Here is a 22,849-nt window from a genome sequence, read left to right as displayed (position 1 = left end):
ATATCAGATCAGGAATAACAGATCTACAAGCTCACAACACGTTGCAATGCGTCTTGCTGTGAGCTTGTAGATCTGTCATTTCTTATCTACCATTTTTGGCAATGTTCCACGTATGTTCCATGTATGTTCCATGTATGTTCCATGTAGTTTTATTTTATTGTCCTATACAGTTCAGTTCATGCAACTACACTAGTCTGTAGTGTAGTACCAATACCACTTTTTGTCAGTAGATGACAGTGTGTCTCAATGGAGTTCTGAAGGTGAACTGCCTTTTATTTTGAAAGGAGCGGGATGTTATGTTCAGTTATTGTGAACAAGACACAAGAGAAGGGGCCATTGTGCTGTATCTGATACATTGTGTATTCTATTTTATGCATTTCAGGTGATGTAGTGCAAAACCATGAAAACTGTATGAACTATTGTGTTTATTAGTTAATGTAAATAATTTGCTTTTGTTTGTTTGAAGAAAAAGAGTAAGATTTATAATTTGGGAACACTTATTAGCCTGTTAGCTACAATATTACCATAGCTACAATTTTAGCACATGGTGTTGCTGTGGCCATACTGCTTACTGCAGAAGGCCTGCTATAAAGCTAAAGCTAATGTGTGTGCTGTATATCCACTGGATAAAGCTATATGTATTCTGGACTGTAAAGGCGGATTATGATGGGATTATGAAGATATTCCTTTTGGTTATTTCTAATTACTGTATTACTGTTGATATGACTATTTCTTTGTTTGCTATTGTTATTTTAGATGGATGCATTTGTTATTTTTGTACTGTTTTCTTTATTCATTCAAAATAAATTGTTCATTATTTCATCTGTGGTATTTATTTTGTAAAATATTGAACAAGGTTGAGGTACCAAAATGTGAAATATGTCCACAGTATCACATCAAATTTCTGTACCACCCATTTGCTGTTGTACAACGTGTCTCTGGTATTAGTAGATGAGAATCAAATCATTAACAATTGATTTGTAAAAGTATTTGTTAATAGTTAGTAAATGAGGAGTAGTGGCAACTTTAGAATAACTACCCAATAACATATATTAACTATTAACAAATGCTTAACTCATGTTAGTAAATGAGGAGTAGTTGCAACTTTAGAATAACTACCCAATAACATAAATTAACTATTAACAAATACTTAACTAGCCATTAGTAAGTGTTTTACTAATAGCTTGTTCATAATCCTTTGAACATATATAAGGCATAGTTATAAATCATTAGCATACAGGTAGTAAATATTTAACAAGCTATTAACAAGTCATTAACTAATAGTTTGTGAGTAATATATAAATTATCTATAAGGGATAGTTATACCTCCTTAACTAACTGTTAACAAATATTTAACAAGACATTAGTAACTCATTTACTGATGGTTTATAAATAATCTATTAACTAGTTATAAGGCATTAATAAGACATAGTTATAAATAATCAGCATACAGTTAATAAGTAAGTTAACTAATACTCTGTGAGTGATCTATTAGCTATCTATAAGGCATATTTATAAATCCTTAACATACTATTAAAACATATTTAACAAGTCATTGATAACTCATTAACTAATAGTTTGGTAGTAGTCCATTAACTATCTATAAGGCATGGTTACAACTCCTTAACTAGCTGTTAACAAACATTTAACAAGACATTAATAACTCATTAACTAATGGTTTATAAATGATTTATTAAGCAGTTATAATGCATTGTTATTAATCCTTAACTAACTATTAACAAATGATTAACAAGTCATTAATAACTCATTAACTAACAGTTTATGAATGATCTATTGACTACTTATAACGAATAGTTATTCTAAAGTGTTACCAAATGTTCTTGTATATCCACGTTTCCTTAATGCTGTGAACAGAGTCTTGTAGGCTTTTTCAAAATCTGCTGCTTGTGTGCAGATTCTCTTGAAACGTAGGAGCTGTGACTTGACTATTCCTGCGAAACAATGGGTTGGGTGGAAGGAAGTTTTGTGGAGCAATGCATGTGTATCCGTCTCCTGACTGACTGCTGACTATGAGATTCAATTCAAAGAGGCCTCACAGGTAGTTTGTGGTACTATCTGTGTAGGCCCTATAAAGAGAAGGTGCATTCGCCATCTGTTTTGAATAAGGGGTGTCATGTTTTGCAATTAATTAAACTTACATAAACTATTTATGTTATTAAGGCTTTGTGAGTTCCATTTAAAATAAAGTTGACCATGACCCTGGTCTAGTGAAAGTCAGTTTGGGGTAGTGTCTGTGACAAGAGAAAAAGTTTGAAAACCCCTGGATAAGACACTCAGGAAACTGCATAATGTGTGGTGTGGTGTATTGTCTGTCTGGGTTCCTGCCATCTATGGGCATATGACCCCAAATGTCCACTTGTACACTTGTTTACCCTGCTCTCTCTCTCTCTCTCTCTCTCTCTCTCTCTCTCTCTCTCTCTCTCTCTCTCTCTCTCTCTCTCTCTCTCTCTCTCTCTCTCTCTCTCTCTCTCTCTCTCTCTCTCTCTCTCTCTCTCTCTCTCTCTCTCTCTCTCTCTCTCTCTCTTCTCTCTCTCTCTCTCTCTCTGCCCAGTGAGCAGGCATTGTTTAGAGCAGAGGTTCTTGAACTTTTTCATGTCAAGGACCCCCAAATTAACATAGTTTGTCAAGACTTTTTGACCTGCGATTTTACTCATATGGATATGAAGCATCAACTGACTACTGAAAAAGTACTTTTTATCCAAAGAGTAAGACTTTTTTTTCCTCCAACACAGACTTTATCAAATGTAACTTAATATCATAATCGACACAGTTTCACATATACCTGACAAAATCACCAGGCTGATTTGTTTATTTTTGTAACACAGTTCTTTATATGACACAATCGTAAGATTTGCCTTTTCAAGTGACTCGCTCATTACTGACAAACTGATTGTGGTGAAATGTGGCGAAACAGTTTTTTCAGTACCATTGCCACAGGTCTCTATGATATGCTATAGATCATATCCAAGCACCCTATGAAAACCGAGGGATTCAAAAAGACGAGTTCTGCACTTAAATCGGTGTAAACTGTACTAAAAAAAGCCACTGGCCATGACAACATCCCCAACAGATTCCTCAGAGACGCAGGCGTCTCTATTGCTCCCATGGTAGCCCACATTACAAATGTATCAATCAGTCAGTGTCACGTCTCACAAGAATTCAAACTGGCGAGAGTAATCCCTGTGTATAAAAAAGGAAACAAATTAGAACCTGGCAACTACCGCCCTTTCCATCCTTTGTTCCATCTCAACTGTTATAGAGAGATTAATTCACAAACATATCAGTAGATACCTTGCAGAACGAAACCTGTTTGAATTCCAATCTGGCTTCAGAACATCCCACTCCACTGACACCTGTCTACTGTATTTGACCGACTACATCAAACGCGAGGTATACTAGGGAACATACTGCGGCATGGTCATGCTTGACCTCCAAAAGGCACTTGATAACACATCTGTGTCTGGATGAAATCCTACCTTGAGGGAACAGAACAAGTGGTTGATGTCAATGGAACCCTGTCCTCGTCCCTCCCAGTGAACTGTGGGGTTCCCCAAGGAAGCATACTAGGGCAGTTTCTGTTCCTTCTATACATTAACGAGCACAAAATGTGAGTTGAGGAAGCCCTCAGCTCTGAACAACAAACTGTCATTACACATTGGTAAAACAGAATCCATTCTTTTTGGGTCCAAACATACCCTTAGTAAAGCAAAGAAGAGGTTACTGTATTCTTGACAACAAACTGACAGGTGATTTTTTTTTATCAAAATGGTTGTGGATGTCTCCACTCTCCTCTGATTTACATTTGAGTGGAATAGTGAAGATCAATTCAATATCAATTATCTCTGTGGTTTGTTATTACCGTCGTATGAAAACCTTACAAAACATTTTTCTCCCAAAGTCTCTTCCCTAGTGGATTTATGAAACTCTTTTGGATGGGTTTCAGTTGTTTCATTTAAAAAAGTCATGATTGTCAGTCAGAAGGCTAGAAATGTAGAAAAGGTTAGATTGCCATCTGCAAAATGCATGCTGTTGTTTATTCGACTTTGCTGTGCAAAGGCAACAGTGTGCCTAGTCAACAGCCTAGTCAACTGTCACTTCATGTCTATCTTTTGATCACAAACACAAATGCTGTGACTATCAGAGGAGCATCTGCTGCTTCACAGGATGTTGTGCCCTTTGGAAGAGAGCATTCTTTCTGGACTGAAGGACGCTCTGTGTGTGTGTGTGTGTGTGTGTGTGTGTGTGTGTGTGTGTGTGTGTGTGTGTGTGTGTGTGTGTGTGTGTGTGTGTGTGTGTGTGTGTGTGTGTGTGTGTGTGTGTGTGTGTGTGTGTGTGTGTGTGTGTGTGTGTGTGTGTGTGTGTGTGCTCCTATGTGTGGACTTGTGCTGTCTGACGGAGACCCACTGAGGACGTTGACGTTCTAATCACACGCTTGACGTTCTCTCTCTCTGTCGCACAGCAGGAGGATAACAGTAATTATTTACAGGCACACACACACAAATGCAGACCCATATCGACAGTAATTATTCTGATCAACAAGCCGGTTTCCTCTAAGGATCAATGCCTCTGGTGAAAAGGACTGACAAGGACAGACAGGCAGAGAGACTGAGAGATTGCATGCCCACATGTGGTGCTAATAGCCGTCGCCTGGACAAATATCACATCCACGTTAAAAGGAGTTTAATACAGCCACTGTTCTGGTCATGGTAATTATGGAAGGTTAGGAACGAAAATGCCGCCTTTGAGAAGTGGACATGGTTTGAAATGCAGGGAAAGGGTAGCTGTGTGGGGAAAAATGAAGGGTTAGGCCAGCCTTTGAAAAGTGTTGTTCTCATCATAGGAATGGCAAGACTTTGATTTGTCTATTCATCCACTTAAGAAGTCAGACAGTATGTGCCCTGTGGTGTTTTATGCGCTCTGATAACTGGTTTTCATTGAGCACAGTGAGGGGTCAATATGCTGTTCCCAGGGAGAGGGATTATATTACTCATAGATGTCTTTGTTTGATTGTGAACGTGTGCTTTCTCCCATGAAACGAACACACGCACAAAAGAAGAATAGTACATTGGAGGGCATGTTGTATCTATAGCATTGGCATAACTGTTATGTTTTCATTTGTTTCATTAGCATCTGGGAGTCTCAGTTTTACAGCATGCAATATGAGCCAATATGACCAGATTTTTGGTTCCGATGCTGATCCCAATTTTGGAGAGTCCTAGAAGACCGATTACCGAGGTTTTCACTGATATTTTGTAAATGTTTATTTTCTAATCAATTGACGTGTTGTGAGCTTGTAGATCTGCTTTTTTTAGAAGTCCTTGGAAAACTTGTTGGAAAATTACTTCAACACTGATACGCCATGTTGCAAGTGGTAAGAAATCTGCACACGTTGGCTGAATAATTGCCAATACCAATGTTGTCCAAAGAGTCAAATAATGGCCAATATTTAGGCCAAACCAATATCGGGCTCTATGACATATCACAACCTTACAACTGGCCAATCCAGCTCCTGACCATGAAGGTGTCCAACCCCATCACTGTTCTCTCTTTTTTGATTAAACACTTTTTTTTAAATCTCTCTCAGGTGTAGGTTTTACAGTGATCCTCATCTCCCTCTACGTTGGGTTCTATTACAACGTCATCATCTCCTGGGCACTCTTCTACCTGTTCTCTTCGTTCACCAGCGAGCTACCCTGGGTGCACTGTAACAACTCCTGGAACAGCGACAACTGCTCTGACTGGGCATTCAACAGCTCCATCAACGACACACACATGTCCACCCCAGCTCAGGAGTACTTTAGGTAAGTTATGTTGACCACCTACAAACAGAATGTAGTAAACAAGGTATCTCCAATTCAGCATACTTTTAATCTGTCACATAAGGCAACTAGAAAGATTACACTCAGTAGAGTGCATACCGCCAACAGAATTGTATTGTCAATGTATACCATTTCTACTTGAGATATGAGTGATTATGTCATTTTCCTTAATTGCGACCATGAACTTTTCAACGGAAATGTTTTCATGTCTTTAGGGCAGACTACTGATCATTCCTGCCAAGTTTAATGAAAATCTTGCTACCATTTAGCAAGTTTGACGATGACCTTGATTGTGACCTTGATATTTGACCTTATTCCCCAAAAGATAATAATCTCTTCTTGGCAGGCTACAAGTTTCATGTTTCAAGTTATTTTGCTAACAGACAAACAAACCTTAGCATGGGGGAAACAAAAACCAAAAACATAACCCCTATCCAATGTATTTGTGTGAGGTACAATACAATAATACAAATATTTGGAATGCCTCATTGCCAGGACAAGACTACATTTATTGTCTCCGCCAGGCCGAAAGGCATGGCGAGAGAGTATGTTTTCCACCCCGTCCGTCCGTCCGTCCAGCTAATCTCTGGCACCGTTGTCTTGATCGCAGCGAAACTGTGCACACACATTTCCTGGATGCCAATTCAGAACCTTTGCCCCAAATTCTTCTCATGGGCCTTTAATAGCGCCACCAGGAGGCCGATTTGTGCAAAACACATTTTTTGACAGCACTCCTACAGATTTTGTCCAAAAGTCACGCAAATCGGTACACAGTATCTCTATAGTCATTAAACGAAACGGGTCTTTCAGATTTCTCATATTCCATCCTGATTGGCTAAAAATGTCTTCCAAAGTTTGCAGGAGTGCTCCGTTTTGAACAAAATGCCTCAAATCATGAACACAGCATGCAATTTCCGTGAAATTTTGCACGCACAGTCCCATTAGGCCGAGGAAGAACAACCATTTGAATTTTGTCAAATCAGCCTCATGGTGACGCTATAACAGGCCGATTCGTGTTTTTACCTATAACTGCACCGATCTGTGTAAAACTTTGTATGCACACTCCCTAGAGGTCAAGGAAAAACTTTTGCCCTGCATTTTTCACATCTGCCTTTTATAGCGCCACCAGGAGGCCGACTTATGTAAAACACATTATTTTATACTACTCCTTCCAATTTTATCCAAATTTCACGCAAATCGGTACACATGATCTCTATAGTCATGTGATCACGACGTGATGTGTTTTATTTTTCATATTCCATACTGATTTGCTAAGATTGACATCTAAAGTTTGCATTATTGGCTTGTTTTGAACAACATTCTGCAAATCATGAACGCAGCGTCCAATTGCGCTCAAACTTTGCACGCACATTCACACTATGTTGAGGAACAAATGCCACCCTTTTAACATTGGCCTGTTATAGCGCCACCAACAGGTCTAATTTAGCGAAACAAATGTTTTTAACAAAATGCCTCAAATCATGAATGCAGTCAGTGTCCGATTGTCGTGCAAGGCCTAAGAAGAAATGGCACCCTTTTCACGTTGGCCTATTATAGCGCCACCAGGAGGCCACAAAAGCCTACCTGACCTGGCGGAGACCTGTGCTCCGAGGAGCACTTTTTCTAGTTTAGTTGTGTACTGGATAATTCAACATCTCACCTTGTTATGATTTCAATAACTCCATTGTCCACTGTTACACTATTGTGAGAGAAAAAAAATTTAAACCTACACCAAAAGTTACTAAACCTCATGAGAACTTTACCTACAGCAATATTTTAGGATATACTGTAAGTGCATCTGTAATTTTGAAATATTCAACATGAACATTAGTTAACAACAACAAGATAAACCTTTATAAGCCTTTTATTGAGACAACTGGATGTGTCTGGAACACAACCAGGTGTCTCCTATCCAAATGAGGGGCTGGTGTGTTGTGACAGCTGAGACATTTCATCAAGGTTAGTCAAAATGACTGGTTGCTATTTCCATCCATCCACCTGGGGACAATTTTGCCACCTGAGTCAAACATTATGTGAATGCAAAATGCATAGATACAGTACATTTCACACCGGGTTATATCACAATATCACAGTTAGTGTGATATTGCCACCCTAAGTGTGAAGCAGATTCATCATTTCTCAACTCAACTGTAAGGATGAGCTACATTTGATTTTCAGATTAATCTGATTTGATCTGTTCGAAGGCTGCCTTGGGAATCGTCCCTGCCACAAAACTGTCACTCACTAAACTATCAATGGATTACTTAGAAAATCTGTGCGAATTATTTATAATATGTCTCATTTTTGTTTGATTTCCGGAGTTTCCTGAATCATAAGCTTCCTTGTACCCTGTGATTTGTGAAAATGCTTCAGTTTGAAAATCCTTCTGTTTCACTGAAACCCATTTGAAAAAGACCCAGACAGGCAGTGGTGGTCATTGTATAGCCAATTAAGGAAAGATGCAGGAAGGTTCGACTTCCATGACGGTTACCATAAAGTATTTAATAGCATCTCTAAAAAATGCCATCACAGGCTATAAATTATTGCTGGGATAATGTTTCATGTCTGTCCTTAACTCTTTCCTTGGGCTGTTGTCACAGGCGTGCCGTGCTCCACATCCAGGACAGCTCAGGTATTGATGACCTGGGACGTCCACGCTGGCAGCTGACGGCCTGTCTGGCTGTGGTGGTTGTTCTGCTGTACTTCAGTCTCTGGAAGGGAGTCAAGACCTCTGGAAAGGTTGGATATATGAAATAGCCAGTGGTGGAAAAAGTACTCACAAGTAAAAGTATCAATACTGCAATGTAGAAATACTCTACTCTACATTGAGGGGAAAAAAGAGCAGACCAAATAAAAAAGTTTAATCTGAAACACAATTTTATACAATATAGAGGGGGTCCCTGCTTCATCTCTCTCTCTCAGCTAGGGGGTCCTTTGCCTGAAAAATGTGTGTGTGTGTGTGTGTGTGTGTGTGTGTGTGTGTGTGTGTGTGTGTGTGTGTGTGTGTGTGTGTGTGTGTGTGTGTGTGTGTGTGTGTGTGTGTGTGTGTGTGTGTGTGTGTGTGTGTGTGTGTGTGTGTGTGTGTGTGTGTGTGTGTGCATGCGCTTACGTCACTGTGCATGTAGTGTGCGCTTAAAGTTAAATGCATCTATCGGGTCCATATTTTTATCTATATTAGGGTGGCTCCTAATGATTTATTGAGTAATTGATACTAATTGTTCACATGCGTGTGTGTGTGTGTGTGTGTGTGTGTGTGTGTGTGTGTGTGTGTGTGTGTGTGTGTGTGTGTGTGTGTGTGTGTGTGTGTGTGTGTGTGTTTGTGTGTGTGTGTGTGTGTGTGTGTGTGTGTGTGTCCTCCAGGTCGTGTGGATCACGGCCACCATGCCCTATGTGGTTCTGACTGTACTGTTGATCCGAGGAGTCACTCTGCCGGGAGCCATTGACGGCATTAAGGCTTACCTCTCTGTCGACTTCCACAGACTCTGCGATGCCAAGGTGAGGTGGAGTACAGAGGGAATGGAGAGCAAGTGGGGGTTGGGGGGGTCTCAGTGGAGAATGGAGGCATAATACTGGTGAGGAGAGAGGAAACAAGGACAGAGGGAAGAAAAAGCGAGGTGAGGATGACACGCGAGGGATAGGGATACCGTGACTGTTAACTCATTGACTGCCATGGACGAGTACACTCGTCAGTTGGCACTTTGGTCCACAGTGCCAAGGATGACTTTGACGAGTTTGGAGTTTTCAGTGGTTTTCCACCAGATGGCGCTGTTCGCTAACCTATGAATGATACCTTGCCTGTCAGAAAAGGAGAGACCCGGAAACGACATTTTTCTTTTTTAAACAGCTCGTTTACTTCCTGTTTATTAGTTGTGGAAAATGGCTTTATCTCCGTTTCTGTTTATTTTTGTGGCGATCGCCGTGAGGACGGCGCATCACGGAAAATATTCCATGATTTTTCAAAGGTTAGTAAAATCTCTCGGATTCGCTGGCAAGGGCAGCTATAGACGATGTTTTAACCCTGGCAGTTAAAACTTTTTTCACAGTTGATAGCGATAGTGCCCCAAGCATCGCTATCCTTAAGACGGATTTATACTTAGTTGCCGGTGGTGTCGCTCACTGCCAATCTACAAGCTCAATGTGTCATCCTGCAACGCATTTTGAATTTTCAGGTCTGCTATTTTCACAAGACATTGCTTGCAAATAAGTATATCAAGCCCTTTATTTTATTAGAATCAGTTTAATTTCACTATAATTAGCTTGAAAATGTTCATTAACCAATTACACTCTTTCGGAATGTGATCTACATGCACGGTTAAATAACAGATTGTGGTGCATCAACTGTCGTACCATAACCCCTTCAAAGAAAAGGTTCTGGTTATGTAATTCATCTAATATTTTCCCTATCATGAAATCCACCATAAGAGCTTATGAAAAGGTCCAATACATGACTAATAACAGGGAGTAAAGAGCTCGGTGAGCATACAGAATGACCAATGAGGGGGGGGGGAGAGAAAGGGGAGAGAGAGAGAGGGAGGAAGAGAGAGCGAGAGAGAGAGAGAGAGAGAGATGCATGGCAGTAATTTGAGAATTAGATTAGACATATGCATGGAGCAGTAATTTGCAAAATTACCCTCCGTATTCACAAGTGTCTTTCATCTACTGCCGTTGAAAGAGTTTCCTGCAATTATCCCTAATAACAGCTTTTTTCCTCTCCCGTGCCTTTTGTTTGCCGCTTCACACGAGTGCGCTTATTTTGTTGCTCTCCAGGTCTGGCTCGATGCGGCAACACAGATCTGCTTCTCTCTGGGAGTGGGGTTCGGTGTACTGATCGCCTTCTCCAGCTACAACAAATTCAACAACAATTGTTACAGGTAAAAGCAGTTGGAACAGGGGAAGAAAATGGGGGTGGGGGTGGGGGGGAGAGAGACTTTGTCAGAGACAGTATTGTGTACACACACAAAGTTAAATTACAATAACGTTTGAAATCCTTGAAACCCACCATGGCTTTGACACCCTCCTGTACGCCAGACAGAAATAACATCAATGAACTACACTATGTCAGCCTTTGAAAGAATCAGACTCCTGCAGAAAGCATGTACTCACCTTTCAGCATGTTTGTCTACATCTGAGAACTGGCCTTTTTATCCACCTGGCAGACTTGTTTGATACAGTAGCTCTCAGAGGAATACCAAATCATCATCAGAAAACCATCCACTTCTTTCTATATCAATGACAAGTCCACTTTAAGGAAGTACGACTTTGAGTTGTTGAGACATACTTGATCAATTGCTTGATGGATGTTGGTTTGATTGATTGTTAATTGACTTTTAATCAATTAATAAAGGAATTGATTGACAAAATTAAGTGTTTAACCTTGTAGAATCTTATAGACATTGTAATATTCAACTCTTAAAGTTATCATTCAGAGTCTGTCTTTCTGTCTGTCTGTCTGTCTGTCTGTCTGTCTGTCTGTCTGTCTGTCTGTCTGTCTGTCTGTCTGTCTGTCTGTCTGTCTGTCTGTCTGTCTGTCTGTCTGTTATTATAGTTAACTAAAACTGACAAAATAACAAAAACTAGAATAAAAAATATAAAAATCATTTTAGTTAACTGAAATAATAACAAGGCTTGAATTTTTTTTTACTAATTGAAACGGTATTGGGTGTTTACTAAAACAAACTAAAATCATACAGAAATGTCCTTTGTTTTAGTCATTGTTTACATTATATACATAAGACTAGTATTTTGGATGGATATGAAATATATCTTCCAGTTTTAATTGTTTATAACATTTTTTACTCGCCTCAGACAAATACCGCATTATATTACAATAAAATGTAAAAGAAATAAATACTCAGTGACTTCAGATGATCTTCTTTGCCGTTCGATAACCAGCTTGATATGATTCTATTTTATTCATCCAGAGATGCCATCATCACCAGCTCCATAAACTCGCTAACCAGTTTCTTCTCCGGCTTCGTGGTCTTCTCCTTCCTTGGCTACATGTCCCACAAACACAACGTGCCCCTGGACAAAGTCGCTAGAGATGGTATGTCATGGTGCTCAATTTACCACGTTCACAGAGTGGCCATTTTGTCCTTATGACACTCCAAGTCAGGGGAGGTAGAGCAAAATTGTGAATATCATTTACTAGTCAGTAGTGAAAATGTACAGTATGACCAACATGAGAATTACCATATTTTTATATTCACGTCCAGCTCAGCTTTGTTTCTAATGCTCTGACACTTGAAACAGTGTCATCTGGACAAAGTGTTAAAATAGTTGATATTTCTCAGGAAAATATCAGAAACGGCTATAGTATGCGCTGCTGAGTGATCTCTACAATAGGTCAATAATGTAGTGTGTGAAATGAGAGAGCGGAAGCTATCGGCGGATAATCCATAGTCTAATTTTAGTATTGCTCCATGATCAGCACTATCAAATGATAGTGGAAACCCCCCACAGTGGAATAGCTCATGCCGAAATAGTTGAAACGTGTTGAAATGTGTATTGAAATTGTTCCAAGAGTCAACGTTATATAAGAGGAGTCTGGTTGCCAGCACTGTAATAGCTACTGTATCCATTTCAACCCACTGTGATCTGTTGCTAGCTTCAAATGATACCATTCTTCCCAGTGAATGCACAAGATTACCTATATTATAGATTATGTCTTTTGAATAGAATTTTGCTATAAAGAATAATAAACAAAGACAATGTCAGGTATTTTGTATTTGCATGTATGACTTTAAAGGGATTGTAGGCAACATTAAAGCCTAAATTTTAAGAATATATATATATATATATTTAGCATTTTTTCCCCTCTATCAGCCACTATATAATGATGCTGGGGTGTTTTCCTGCATTGAAACACAGTCCTCTTTCTGAAATCCGTATTTTCCCTACTATTTATGTTTGTCCGGGACGTAAATGCATGGACGCGCATGTGCGCGTCCGTGCACGTCCGTGCCCGTGTGAAGTGTTCGGGTGAAACCGAATGGGACCGAGTGCAGACGACAAAAATGGAACGAGCCGCCATTGTTTCCACCATTGAAGTTTATACTTCTTACTTTCGGTTTTAAAACGCTCTCAAACTTCTTTTATGAGAAATTATTTTACGGAATTTACTTTTAAGATATCGTTTGGATAGAATTTAGTTGTTTAACTTCATATATGTGGTCAATTTTTCATGAAAGAGCCTATTTAAAAATAAAAATTCAGAGAACCGGCAGGGGCGGGCAGCGACATGCATTGTATCCGAATAAAGCAACCTATTTTCGGCATGGCCCGTTTAGAAGTCCCCCCTGCGTCACCCCCTGGTGGTCGGGGAAACGAACTGCTGATGAGGAGGGGGGGGGGGGAGTGGCGGTGTGTGTTTGACAATAGTTTTTTTCTTTTTTTTATCTCTGAACTCGCCTACAATCCCTTTAAACAAAGCTGCCTTAAATATTCGCTTTTTTGGAAATTGATCTTGAATTAATATCATGCAGTCTTAAACTTTCTTTGTCTCAGGTGTTGGGTTAGTATTTGTGATTTACCCAGAAGCCATTGCAACATTACCTGGGTCGTCTGTGTGGGCTGTCATTTTCTTCTTCATGTTACTAACACTGGGCATCGACAGTGCTGTGAGTACACACACACACACACACACACACACACACACACACACACACACACACACACACACACACACACACACACACACACACACACACACACACACACACACACACACACACACACACACACACACACACACACACACACACAGACGGACATGCACACACACTCCCATTTGATCTTTAGGATAGGATTTCTCATGTTGTGACTAAACTTTATCTAGTCTGAGCAGTGTACGTATTCAATTAAAATGACTGATATTTTATTGATTACAGATGTCCAGCATCTTTGACTGGAAAAAATCTACCTATTTGATATAAAATATTTGACTAATTGAATTTCTTATTAAAAATACTTAAATAATAATGGGACTGCCCTTCATCTCTTATTGACCAAATATATATTAAACTTGGCATTCCATTTAGAGTACTAGTATACAGTACTGTATAACCACGATGTAACATTTGGAAATGAACGGACAAAGAAAAGCAAATGACCTTCATTTTCATGGAAGTAATCATCCTGACAGAGTACACAAGGTGACACTTTTTTTTCCCTTTCATTTCAGCATTCAATTTAAATATAGTCAAATTGAAAAACAGTCTGCAGTAAAAAGGCAGACTGCAATAGCTATGTCTGTTTCCATGTTCCATGTTAATCTTTGCTGTATTTCAGTTAGTTACAGTATATGTCGTTCTGATCTATTGTAGATGGGAGGGATGGAGTCGGTGATCACAGGGATAATTGATGAGTTTAAGTGCCTTCATAAGCACCGAGAACTCTTCACCCTCTTCATCGTAGTCTCAACGTTCCTCATATCTCTCTTCTGTGTGACTAATGTAAGTAATATGTTGGGGAAGACCAGTGGTGGAAAGTAACTAACTACTTTTACTGTTCTTAATTTAAACTTCTTGGTACTTTTACTTTACTGGAGTATTTCCAATTTTTTATACTTTTACTTCCACTCCACTACATCTCAGAGGCAAACATTGTACTTTTTACTCAATACAGTAACCACTTCTGCCCTATTTAAACTTTGGCTATTTGAAAATAGCCGATCTACAAGCTCACAATGTGTTGCCATGCAACCCATTGTGAGCTTGCTGATCTGCTATTTTCAAAAGATTTTTATACATTTGAAATCTTGTGAAATGGGATATTCTGCATAATGAGTTACTTTTGGTACTTTAAGTATATTTTGATGCCAATACTTTTGTACTTTTACTCAAGTAAATTTTGAATACGGAAGAATACAGTATTGATACTTTTACATAAGAAAGAAATGTGAATACTTTTCCCACCAGTATTCACACTGTTGCTGCATTCACGACACGAGGAAATTGCAGGAAATTGCAGTTTGAACGACTTTCTTTCTTGTAACAACAATGTGGACGTTTTCACATGTTTGCTGAACCCGTTTCTTGTTCAGATGGAGATTTGCCGGAAACGTGTTGTAAATATGTTGTTAACCCTCGTCAGACTTCTGTCTGCAGACAGGGGGCGACCTTGTGTTTGTGTGTTTGTAAAGCCCTTAGACTGCAACTGAACTTAAATTGATATTGAATATTACCTCTACTATTATGAAGTCCAAGTTGTGTGTCTGTGGTGGGTGGGAGGGGGCAATGTCAGCACAGATCTCCCGCCCACCCACCGGATTTTGGCGAATAATTTCTAAAAATGACATTACACAGCATTGACGTTTGTGCAAATTGGTCTCTCTGGTGTGTGACATCATCAGGGAAGGAGAGTGCAAGGGGGGGAGGGGGGAGGGGGGAGAGAGAGGAAAGAAAGAGACTATTTCACCCATGCAATAACCCGCGAATGCTGGGAACCGATACCTGAACACACTGATCGATGTGTTGCTACACCACACGTTGCTTAACGACCAGTGTTGGGTAACGTGCGTTAGTAACGTAACGCCGTTACGTAATATATTACCGAAATGCGGTAACGGGTAACATAACGCATTACTACAAGGAGAAGCTGTAATATATTATTATAATGACACTACGTTACTACGTTACTTTGTGCGTTACCCACCAAAGTGAAGGTGTCAGCGCGGGAAAAAGTGACGCTTCACCGGTGCGTTTCAATGTAGCCCTCCTTTAGCAGCCGCTGCTTCAAAATGTTGGCGTTTCTCTGCGTTTTTTTTTTCCTCGCTGTTTCATGGTGCCCCCCTAAGGTTGGTGCCCTGTGCTTCAGCACCTCAAGCCCGTTGGATAAGCCACCGCTGGCCACCAGTGCTGGTGCTACAGTTGTGCATTATGCAGAGCGAGGCAATGCCGATGGCAGCCTATAACACTGATTGATTATAGCCAGACTGTTTACAAATAGCATATTATTATTGTAAAATAACAGGTTTTATTGTAAAACATGCAGACCCCAGCTGTGCTCCAGTATTTTATTTATTCTGGGTAATCTATTTGAGAACAGCAAAACCGATCATGCACGAGTTTATAGCCTGAAACATGTCATGTCATATCGTGACCGTCATGGATGAACTTCAACCTGGTATTTAAACTTTCTCCCTTTTTGGCCGTACATCTACATAAACGTTCATATTTCAAATATAAAGTGCCGATCTCATGGCCACGGATGTTACAATCATGTACGTTCCCTCCGAAGTACCCGAATATTCTGAATTGTTAAATAAAAAGCATTTTAATCAGATTGCTGGCCATTTCCCCTGTAATTTCTCCATATGCTTTCAACTACGTGACCCTATCTGTTGGGAGGTGTATTGCACTCTGATACATTATAACTCTATGAGAAAATGGCCACCAATCGGATTAAAATGCTTTTTATTGAACGATACGGAAGATAAGGGTACTTTTGAGGGCCCGAACATAATTGTAACATCCGTGGCCATGGGGTCAGCACTTTATATTCGAAATTTGAACGTTTATGTAGATGTATGGAGCAAAAAGTGAGCAAGTGCAAACACCAGGTTGAAGTTCATCCATGACGGTCGTAACTCGTAACAGACGACCGTGATGTGCTTGTATACGATCGCATAGAACCGCATGGCTCATGCAAATGAGCCATGCGGCCGTGGTGGAAACTGGAAAGTAACTAAGTACGTTTACTCAAGTACTGTACTTCAGTACAATTTTTAGGTAGCCTATGTTTAATACTTTATTGGAGTAAAGAAAGCACCTTAAGGCTTAAACTGTTTACAGCACTTTCATTTGCATTCTATGCTGCTCATATGCAGTCCTTGTTCTGTGGACTTTAATTTTAAAAAAGGTATAGAAAGAGGCTGGTGTCTTGTCATGTCATTATAGGCTACATTATAGAAGGTATATGTCTATTTATGAATTGATTAATTTAAGTAAATAAATAGATTCATTAATGTAATTTATAATCCCATCTTATAATTTAAATGCCTGCCCATCTGCCATCTCTGTGTCCCAAAATTAATTTGTGGGCTAATAATAATAATACAAAATCTAGATGATTTAATTGTTCAATTTTAGCTTTTTAAAGTTTTTTAAGTAACTAAAAAGTAATATGTAATATTAATATATTACTGTTGCTCAGACAGTAATATGTAACAAAATGTATTACTTTAAAAGGAAGGTAATAAGTAATAGTAATATATGACTAAAATAAAGTAACTTGCCCAACACTGTTCACGACGCAGCGCAATAAACACAAATGTGTCCGTTTTTGTTTTTGTTACGACCCTTAGTCTAGGGGTAAGAGACCCTTAGTCTAAGGGTGAGAGGGCAGAGGAAGCGATTCTCTGCTGCCGATGCTGGCAGTTCCCTGACCAACAAAGTTTGAGAGTCATCTTTATAGAAGACTGGGTGTGGCCCCCAGCCAATCCACTCCCTGTCTCCACCTCTCACCAACTCTCCACCTCAGAACAAAGGAAAATACAGAATACTACAATGCAAAATATAATACAAAATATGGCTGGCCGTAACAGTTTTTTCCCCATTTCTTTAAATGTTTATACAGGAACAATTGCACATGTTTTATCTTCTTTTTTGTGTAACAAAAGTCTTTCAAGTAGCCCAGACTTAAATTACATTTTACCTCCATTTCTCTTTGCTAATCAATTGGTTAAACATCTACAATATAACATGATTGTTGTGATGTGTATACACTTTGTTTTGTTACTGTTTTCTCTCTCTCTCTCTCTCTCTCTCTCTCTCTCTCTCTCTCTCTCTCTCTCTCTCTCTCTCTCTCTCTCTCTCTCTCTCTCTCTCTCTCTCTCTCTCTCTCTCTCTTCTCTCTCGCCCTACCTCACTCTCTCTTTCCGCTCCTCTCCAGGGTGGGATGTATGTATTTACGCTGCTGGACCATTTTGCAGCGGGAACATCGATTCTCTTTGGAGTGCTTATTGAGGCCATCGGCATTGCATGGTTCTACGGTGAGAAATAGGGTGGGAAACGAAGGAGGATGGGGTGACTCCTGTCTTTTCATGGCCTGCAAAGCTGATGCCACATTAGAGGGCTTGATGAGATATGTGTTCGCTTGGGTCTGTGCCTCAATGCACCTTGGTCCTATTAGACTTAAGTATTCTGAGGCGGACAAGTCTTTTGTCAATAATGGTTCTTGCCTCTTCAGGCTCAGGCCCACATTTAGTCAGTACGGTGGGAAAGTAGTTCTGGTTCAAATAAGGGCTTATTGATGTTGAATACCTTCAGTTGTGATTACCTCATTGTTTGTGTTGATTAAAGTTTAATTAAGTTAAATTAACACAGTTTAGTTTTTTAGCTTTTTCCTGTATTCTTAAGCTCACTTAGCAGCGAATGGTTGGCTACCATTCTACTTTGCTTTTAAAGTAATGTCTGTTTTCTTATTAGTAGAAAATAAATGTCTATTCATCGAAGACGGATACTCCTGCTAGCCGAGTTCAAATCCTGTGAACTTCCCTAATATTTCCTATTAAACGGTATCTTCGTGTTGGCACGTCAAATTATGTTTGCAGGATAAAATACAGAAATATATTAAGTGCAATGTCTCACCATAAATGCAGCGCTTCCATTTCAGCACCACGGACAGCTCACAACTCCAGAGTGAGTAGACTATTTTCAGAGTAATGGGCCTTCAGAACAGTTGGAATTTGTTTTGGGAATTTGGAATAACGGCCCGTTGGTCTAATGGGAAAATGTTTCGAACAACTGGTGTTTCGGAATAATGGGCTGTCGGACCAGTTACAGACCATTTTCATTAATGGCTTTATTTATGGATTATGCATTTGATTGCATTTTCAATATGAACAAACTGAGTAAATGTTATCTAAACATCATTACAGGATAAGTCATGGATGTTTGAGTTGTTTGTTTTGTTTTTTGGCTGTAATTCTCAAATCAGCATTAAAACAAACATAATGTAACTTGGGGTTTGAACGGTTACATGACAACTACAGTATGTATCATTAAGATGTTGATTTTATGATAATATCTTCTGTGGAACTCCAAGACGGAGTACAGAACACATTTCCATATGGGGATATTAAATAATAATAGTAATAATAATAATAAGTAATATTTAATATGCAATAATAATAATAATTATTATTATTATTATTAATATTATTATTAGAACAATCGGCCAAACCTGCCAGACCACCAGTTAGATTCTTTAAGGAAACAAGATTGATCTGAACTTCTATATCAAGTCTCGTGTTTTCTAGCTCTCTGTCTGTGGACACTGAGGTCCATAAAGTGTTAAATGCTAACCAGACCCAGGGAAGTGAGGTCTGTGTGCCTCCCTGTCTCGGTGGGTTTTGACCCTGGCAAGTCAAATAAATCTAGCCTAAGGCTTCGGTGGGCCTTTTCCCAGGTCCCATCACTGCTGACAGGAACCCCTTAACCACTGGCCTCTGTGGCCCTCTATTGTACCATTTGCTACATGAGTACATTCAGGTTTGTTCAATACCTGGCAGTCAGTCTTGATTTCTGGCTGTGCAGTTAGAGATGCCCTGCAGGCAGGAAGACAGTGAGAGGGTTTAACCACTTACTGTAAAACCTATATTCTTAGTAAAATGGACCTGAGTTACTTACTGTACTCTTTTTCCCCCCCTCTACACCAAATGTCTTCACCACAAATAGATGATAGCTCACAACGCATCATTCTGATCTTGAAGATCTGCTATTTATCTGCAAATGTCCCCCCAAGAATAGGGATACGTGGTTAACCAACAGGATGGAATACAACTTGATGATGTGGTGGTCAAACAGTACATCATTGAAACAGTAACTCTGTAAACAAAATACATAATGTTATTATGAACAGATCATATACTGTACAGGTATATGATGCTTGCTATACCCTAGTTATGAATACTTCTCAATACTGATAAAACCCTTGTCTTGCAACAACAACTCATAATGTATTCCACAAATCAAGTGCACAGCACGATAACAGTATTCTGTGTTCTGTTAAGTAAAAGGTTTATTTTTAGGGCTCTTTGCTTTTTGTCTTTGTCTTCCACAGTTATTCCATTAATTGAAACTGACTTACCCATGCTGAGTAAAATTCATAGTGGTGAGTGCATTTAGAATGCATTTACCATAGGCTTTTTTAAGACTTTTGACTAAACCCTAAACAGACCCGAGTTGCAACTGTACTTGGACCACTTTTTTCCATCAAATCGCCCAAAATAGCTGATATACAAGCTTGTACATGGGCTATTTTAGCTGAATGTTCCCCCCAGAATAGGGATGCTGGGGTTCAAGAAGCCATACTGAGCACTTATATGTATACTGTATGTGTTTCAGGAGTGGACCGTTTCAGTGATGATATTGAGGAAATGATTGGCCAGAGACCAGGCTTGTACTGGAGGCTGTGCTGGAAGTATGTCAGCCCTTGCTTCCTCTTGGTGAGTCGGCTGAAAGATCAGCATAGTGTACCTCAGTCCTTCACCTTTTCTTTCTCCAGGGTCCTCTAAAGGAAAGGCCATGCAATACACACTTATAAGGAAGGTTTGCCAAATAAACTTGCCATAGCTTGAGTGTGGCATTAATGTTGAGATGCTATGACCTTCATCAAATTGAGAAAGTTCAAATTGGATGGATAGATGGATAAAAGTGTTGGGAAGATGAGCTACTGTAAGGGCCCTCTGTGCTGAAAAAATGAATAGACTGCCACCTACAGATTTACGTGTTTATTAACCTCCATTCAGAACCATTCAGTACAGTGTAATCAGTGGTGTAGTAGCCTAGTTGTGTCAGAAGATGTTTTTTTCCCCAAATATTTTCAAGCTGCGAAATGAGACTAGTCAATTGATGACACAAGTACTTAGAATGAAGGGTGGGGCCGCACGGTGTGTGTTTGTGTGTGTGTGTGTGTTTTGATGTTGGAGGGAGAACATTTTACTCATCAGTGTCAAGAAGAGACATAGCTGGTATTGATAGTGGTAGAGTATTAAAACCTTAAAAAGAATGTACAAAGTATTGATGACTACACTAAAACTAATTGATGCATTTTTGAGAAAAATAAGTGGGTTAATGGCCTCTACAGGCGTATGTATAGGCCACCCTCCCGCCACTGCACCGAGTATACAGTATATTATTCATGTGAGCTAATTTGTCCATCCTTGTTAGTTAGGAGTCGGACAAATCATGTCAACCACATAATAACACCATAGTAACACCTCCTAAGTTACCAGAACATTGAACTGCTCTCCACGGAAGAAATATTTGTTTGTTCGTTTTTTCTGTTTTTAAATTTAGAGTAGCCAATTATTTTTTACCCCTGTGATCTCCCAGTTTAGTCATTATGCCAATTAATTCCTCCCACTGCTTGCCACTGCTGTCCCAGCCCGTAAGAGTACAGTGCCGGTGACAAATATCCCCCTCCCCGCCCAGCTTCCCTCCCCCGAACATCGCCAATTGTGTTTGTTTTAGATGCTCGGCACGTCAGATTATCAGCGAGGTACTTTTCCCCTGTACCACCTGAACGCCCCAATAAATATTTGTTTACTTGTTTATTAATCAATAAGGCTAATACTAGCCTATCATCAGAATAGTTTTGTTTTCAAAATAGTGTCAACACATCTCATGCGTCCTTCCACTGAGGATTTGTATTTTCTGAAATATTACAAAATAAATGTTATTTTACTAAAATGCGATTGTAGTCTTTTGGAATGAAAACCTCTTCTCTCTCTGCACAGTTCATGGTGGTGGTGAGCTTCACCACGTATAACCCTCCAAAGTACGACAACTACCAGTTTCCTATGTGGGCTAACATGTTGGGCTGGTGCTTGGCTTTTTCATCCATGCTCATGGTGCCTCTCTATGCCATCTACAAGCTCTGCATTTTGCCTGGGAAGTTCTGTGATGTAAGCATCAATTATGTCTTATTGGCAAATAGTTATAGGTATAGATGTTACAGTATGTTTCAGCTAAGGTTTCACTACAGATGTCTTCAGCCATCTCCACCATATTCTGCAAGCAGCAGTAAGTTTCATTTGGTCCTATGAGACAGATTTGAGCATTTGTGTCGTTTCTTTAAAGCTGCAATATGAAATACGTTTATAGCCCTTTGCCCCTCATTGAAATAATGTACATTTACTGTAATGAGCTCCAGTGGTCCAGTGGTACCAGCATGCGTGAGCAGCCACTTTGGAGAAAGCTCTCTAGTGCGGTGTTGATGTTCTTTAGGAGGCCACCATTTTAGATGTTTTTAATTTCCTTTTCAGGTTGATTAAATATTTGTAAATATTATGTAGTTACATAAACAAGCATGTTTTTTCTCCTCCTCTTTCTGTACAGAGACTGGCTTATGCCATCACCCCAGAGACAGATCATCACTTAGTGGACAAAGGGGAAGTTCGACAATTCACGGTAAATGCCCACTAATAATGAGAAAACGTTCGATATACAGTAGATAGATAGACCTTTATTGATCACAGTAGAAAACAAAAACGAGCACTCTCAGTCTGTATATAATGCAGTTTGCCGGGTGCACAGCTCATGAAGATTCACAGTAAGAAAGTAATAGCCAGCACTCCGATGTCCCTCTGGTACTTTTAATTCATATGCACTCGGACAGACACAGCAAATACGGACAGTTCCGACGTCAAGCCTTCCTCTGTGTGTAGACCTTTATTTTTCCCACAAGGGAAATTCAGTTTTCATAGCAGCACCGTAATAGGAAACACAGGGGAGATACATCTAAGCTTCGAGAGTAAAAATAATTAGAATTTAGTAAACAAGTAGTAACGAGCAGAAATTAGGTACAAAAAAACAAAGGAGATTTGAAGTGAACACTAAATATGTAGTCAGTCAATCAATAAATGAGGAATACACAATCTATCAGTGGTAAAACATCTACGTTATTTAGCCTAATAATGTACAATCTATAGGAATATGGGTAATAATTATGTGGGGCTTATCTGGTGCAGAAGACACGCACATCCCAAACCTCTTGGGCTGGGT

General features: G+C 39.5%; 1 protein-coding gene across 1 annotated transcript in view; it reads left to right on the top strand.

The window, feature by feature from the left end:
• Positions 1-22,849, top strand: part of slc6a3 (solute carrier family 6 member 3) — a gene marked incomplete at both ends in the record, with an annotated part of 36,140 nt that overhangs the window by 8,714 nt on the left and 4,577 nt on the right. Inside the window, 11 exons of the mRNA XM_080425909.1 lie at positions 5,606-5,822; positions 8,441-8,579; positions 9,201-9,335; positions 10,608-10,711; positions 11,762-11,886; positions 13,347-13,459; positions 14,165-14,293; positions 17,733-17,832; positions 20,189-20,289; positions 21,583-21,750; positions 22,184-22,255. Of these exons, the coding sequence (XP_080282035.1) occupies positions 5,606-5,822; positions 8,441-8,579; positions 9,201-9,335; positions 10,608-10,711; positions 11,762-11,886; positions 13,347-13,459; positions 14,165-14,293; positions 17,733-17,832; positions 20,189-20,289; positions 21,583-21,750; positions 22,184-22,255 (1,403 nt within the window). The remainder of the gene's footprint in view (positions 1-5,605; positions 5,823-8,440; positions 8,580-9,200; positions 9,336-10,607; positions 10,712-11,761; positions 11,887-13,346; positions 13,460-14,164; positions 14,294-17,732; positions 17,833-20,188; positions 20,290-21,582; positions 21,751-22,183; positions 22,256-22,849) is intronic.

The sequence above is a fragment of the Gymnoscopelus braueri genome (assembly GCF_963280865.1).
Source record: "Gymnoscopelus braueri genome assembly, chromosome: 4".
NCBI lineage: Eukaryota > Metazoa > Chordata > Actinopteri > Myctophiformes > Myctophidae > Gymnoscopelus > Gymnoscopelus braueri.
The sequence above is the reverse complement of the archived record's forward strand: the minus strand, read 5'-3'. Positions and strand labels throughout refer to the sequence as shown.